Source organism: Octopus bimaculoides, chromosome 5, assembly GCF_001194135.2.
Source record: "Octopus bimaculoides isolate UCB-OBI-ISO-001 chromosome 5, ASM119413v2, whole genome shotgun sequence".
NCBI classification, from domain to species: domain Eukaryota; kingdom Metazoa; phylum Mollusca; class Cephalopoda; order Octopoda; family Octopodidae; genus Octopus; species Octopus bimaculoides.
In genome coordinates, this window is record NC_068985.1 from 126,947,716 (window position 1) to 126,950,975 (window position 3,260).

Sequence of the window (3,260 nt, forward strand, 5' to 3'; positions counted from 1 at the left end):
TTTTTTTTTTTTTTGTTGCTTTAAATATCACCAATAATTTAATTTCAGTACAAAAAATACCATTTTAAAGAAGTATGATGGCAGATTTAAAGATATTTTCCAGGAAATATATGAAAAGTGAGTATTTTATCTTGTACAATACTTTTATTTTGGACTATTCATTCTATATTTTGTGAATGTAAATTTTCTGTTTTTGTTATTGGATTCTTCATTTATATTTATATGTTGCTGAGATGGCATATCTCCTGGTTCAGTTATTTTGTAATTGAATTGATTCACAACTGAATTCTGATGGTGAAATTTTTAAGCATGATGACTTGCTTAACATGTAATGAACTGTTGCACACATGTCATCACATGTAGCTCATAATTAGAAGCAGGACTGGGATTCAGTGTGACTAACAATTCAGTTGGTTAAACAACTGGAAACTAATTGTCAGAAATTCTGACTCAGATACACTTATTTGACTGCAGAGTTTTATTGGCTGCTATCTGGTAACTAGCAGAGAGACCCGCATTTTATATCCTGTCACCAGTATTCCATTGTTTTGTGACCAAAATATTTCACTTTCACCTCCACTACCCCTGTTGCATATAAATATTATAGAATAAGAGCTGAATAACATTCAAAACAATAACCAGGCTGAAGAATTGATTGTGTATTTCATAAGCTTATTGTATGAAGTTCAAAAACACCCACAGAAGGAAAAAGTTACTTGTGATTGATTAGCATCTTATCTAAGGTTAGCTTGCTTACATATGCATGTGAAGGTTAGTTCTAGCAGACTGTGTGAAAGAAACCTTCACAGTTGGATGCAGTAGAAGGCAACAATTGTAGAGTACAGTATGCAAGTTGAGACAAGTAAGCTTTGTTATCCACTGCATCCATCTCTATTCCCAGTCATCTTGACCTGGTCACTGGATTGAAGATGGTTGTAGACAAGAGAGTGAGCTTGACAGTGTACAACTCTTCACTGAAAACAAAGTCACCATGTAAGTTATCAGTCGTCCTTAAGGGTGACTAGATAGTCCCTATGACTCTAATGAACAAACATATATATAGATCCTAGGCTAGGAGGAATATACCTCTTTGTCACTTGATACTAATAAAACTAGAAATAAATCATAGGTAGGTTTATTTGTTATGTAATTAAGTTTATCTATAATTCTGAATTATTTTTGTACTCTTTAGAGACTATAAAAGTAAATTTGAAGCCAAACAAATGTGGTATGAACATCGTTTAATTGATGATATGGTAGCCTTTGTGTTGAAATCTGAAGGTGGCTTTGTATGGGCTTGTAAAAATTATGATGGTGATGTACAATCTGATACTGTGGCACAAGGTATGCTGGTATTTTTTGTTCTTTTTGATTTTGGTTTGTGATAATTTTTTCTTTGTTTTTAAAACATTTTTCAGATTAAGAAACATTGGTTCTTTTACATTTCTGTTTTCTTTGTATTTTTTGCAGGTTTTGGTTCTCTTGGTTTAATGACAAGCGTTTTGATGTGTCCGGATAACAAAACAGTCGAGGCTGAAGCTGCTCACGGTACTGTTACTAGACACTATCGGTTCCATCAGCAAGGCAAAGAAACATCTACTAATTCCATAGGTAAACAATCTTCTTGTTCTATTGGACCCCATATCAAAAGTACATTTTAAAGCCAGCCATCACTCATGTGCAAATATGGCTTGCTAGCATGTATCATACCTATTGCTTTAGGTGACTTTATAGACACAAGCAAGCATAAATGCACTCCCAAGCGCCTCATTCTTGACTCAGTGAAATACCCAGATTGTAACAACTGCAGGGAGAGACAGCTACACCAGTATCTTGACTAGTGCTCATTTACAATCAAGCAATGTGAAAAGAAGTATCTTGTTCAAGCACACAACATACTGGAAAACCTAGGAAATGAAACCTCAACCTCACATTCATGGGTTGAACATTCTAATCATTAAGCTTCATGCCTACACCGTCCATATCACATATGTACTTACTCTTTTACTCTTTCCAACCACTTTCTCTTCTTAGAACTCTAACTTTAAAATAAAGTGGCATTTTTGAGCTAAGGGGAGTTTGTATATGGCCATTCAGCCTGCTAGAAATACTAGTCAAATCTCCCTCAGATCACTCTTTACTGTTCAGACAATATAAAATCAAGATCTAGGGAGTGATGGATGCTGTATGAATTAATACTATTTTGGAAAGAAGTAAAAAGTGCACATTAAAAACAGCTTTTAAAAAAGGAGAGAAAAACCATTGGAGTTTTTCCTCCTTTTCAAGCCAGTATAAAATCAGCAAGTCTGTAATACAACATTGCTCTACGCATCTTGATCCTGTGTTATTGCAACAATGTGCCCTAACATGACCAAGTGTATCTTAATTACTTCATCCAAGGCTTTCTTTGTTCTATCCTTACCCAAATTCCCCTTCACTGTCAACTCAATACTTTTTATTTCATCTGTTCCAATAGTTGATAAAATGAATATGAATCAAAATCAGTACTTTGTCATTTCTTTATTGTTACTTCAGAAAGAAATATAAGATGCAATGGTCCAGTAGAGTAAAAAATAGGGAGAACAGGAAAGCAGAGTTCATTTTGCAATATCTCATAGTTGTTTTTTGTTTTTTTTTTCTTTTCAGATACAGGAATTTTTCAGTGTGGGGATGAATGTTCCTATACTGAAGCAGTTAGGGTTAGGGTTAGGGAACATATGTTTGTAGTCAGTCAGATTGTCAAAAGAGAAGAAGTGGTAATTATTTGCATGACAAGTTCTGTTGGCTTTTTGGTGGTAGCATTAGTTAGAACAGTGGTTCTCAACTGGAATCCATATGGCCCCTGAAGGTCCATATAAGATTTTTTGGGGGTCCACGCAACACAATAGTAAATTGAGGATCCACAATAGTTTGACAGGTATCACATTCAAAGCTATTAAATTACAAAGTGTTTGTGTTGTTTATAATACTTTATTTTACATTTCTTGCCCACAAGGGATTATGCCCGATCTTTAGCAGACTGTTGTATGTCTTCTCAAATCACAATCACAAGAAAAGTTGTTAATAATTCTAATCAACAAAAACAAAGCTGATAAATATGCACAAGCATTACAAATTAAGTATAATTACCAATAAACATTAATGGTTTTAGTAAATTTATAGAGAAAAAGTAAGCATTATACCATTTAGCATAAATAAAAGTCAACTTCGTTATATTTAAGCCCTTATTTTTTCTGTAAAAACCTATTCTGACATTAAAT

The 3,260-nt window shown here is 33.7% G+C and overlaps 1 protein-coding gene across 1 annotated transcript in view; it reads left to right on the forward strand.

The window, feature by feature from the left end:
- Window positions 1-3,260, forward strand: part of LOC106878809 (isocitrate dehydrogenase [NADP] cytoplasmic) — a 33,976-nt gene that overhangs the window by 24,449 nt on the left and 6,267 nt on the right. Inside the window, exons 8-10 of the mRNA XM_052968001.1 lie at window positions 49-117; window positions 1,193-1,344; window positions 1,471-1,611. Of these exons, the coding sequence (XP_052823961.1) occupies window positions 49-117; window positions 1,193-1,344; window positions 1,471-1,611 (362 nt within the window). The remainder of the gene's footprint in view (window positions 1-48; window positions 118-1,192; window positions 1,345-1,470; window positions 1,612-3,260) is intronic.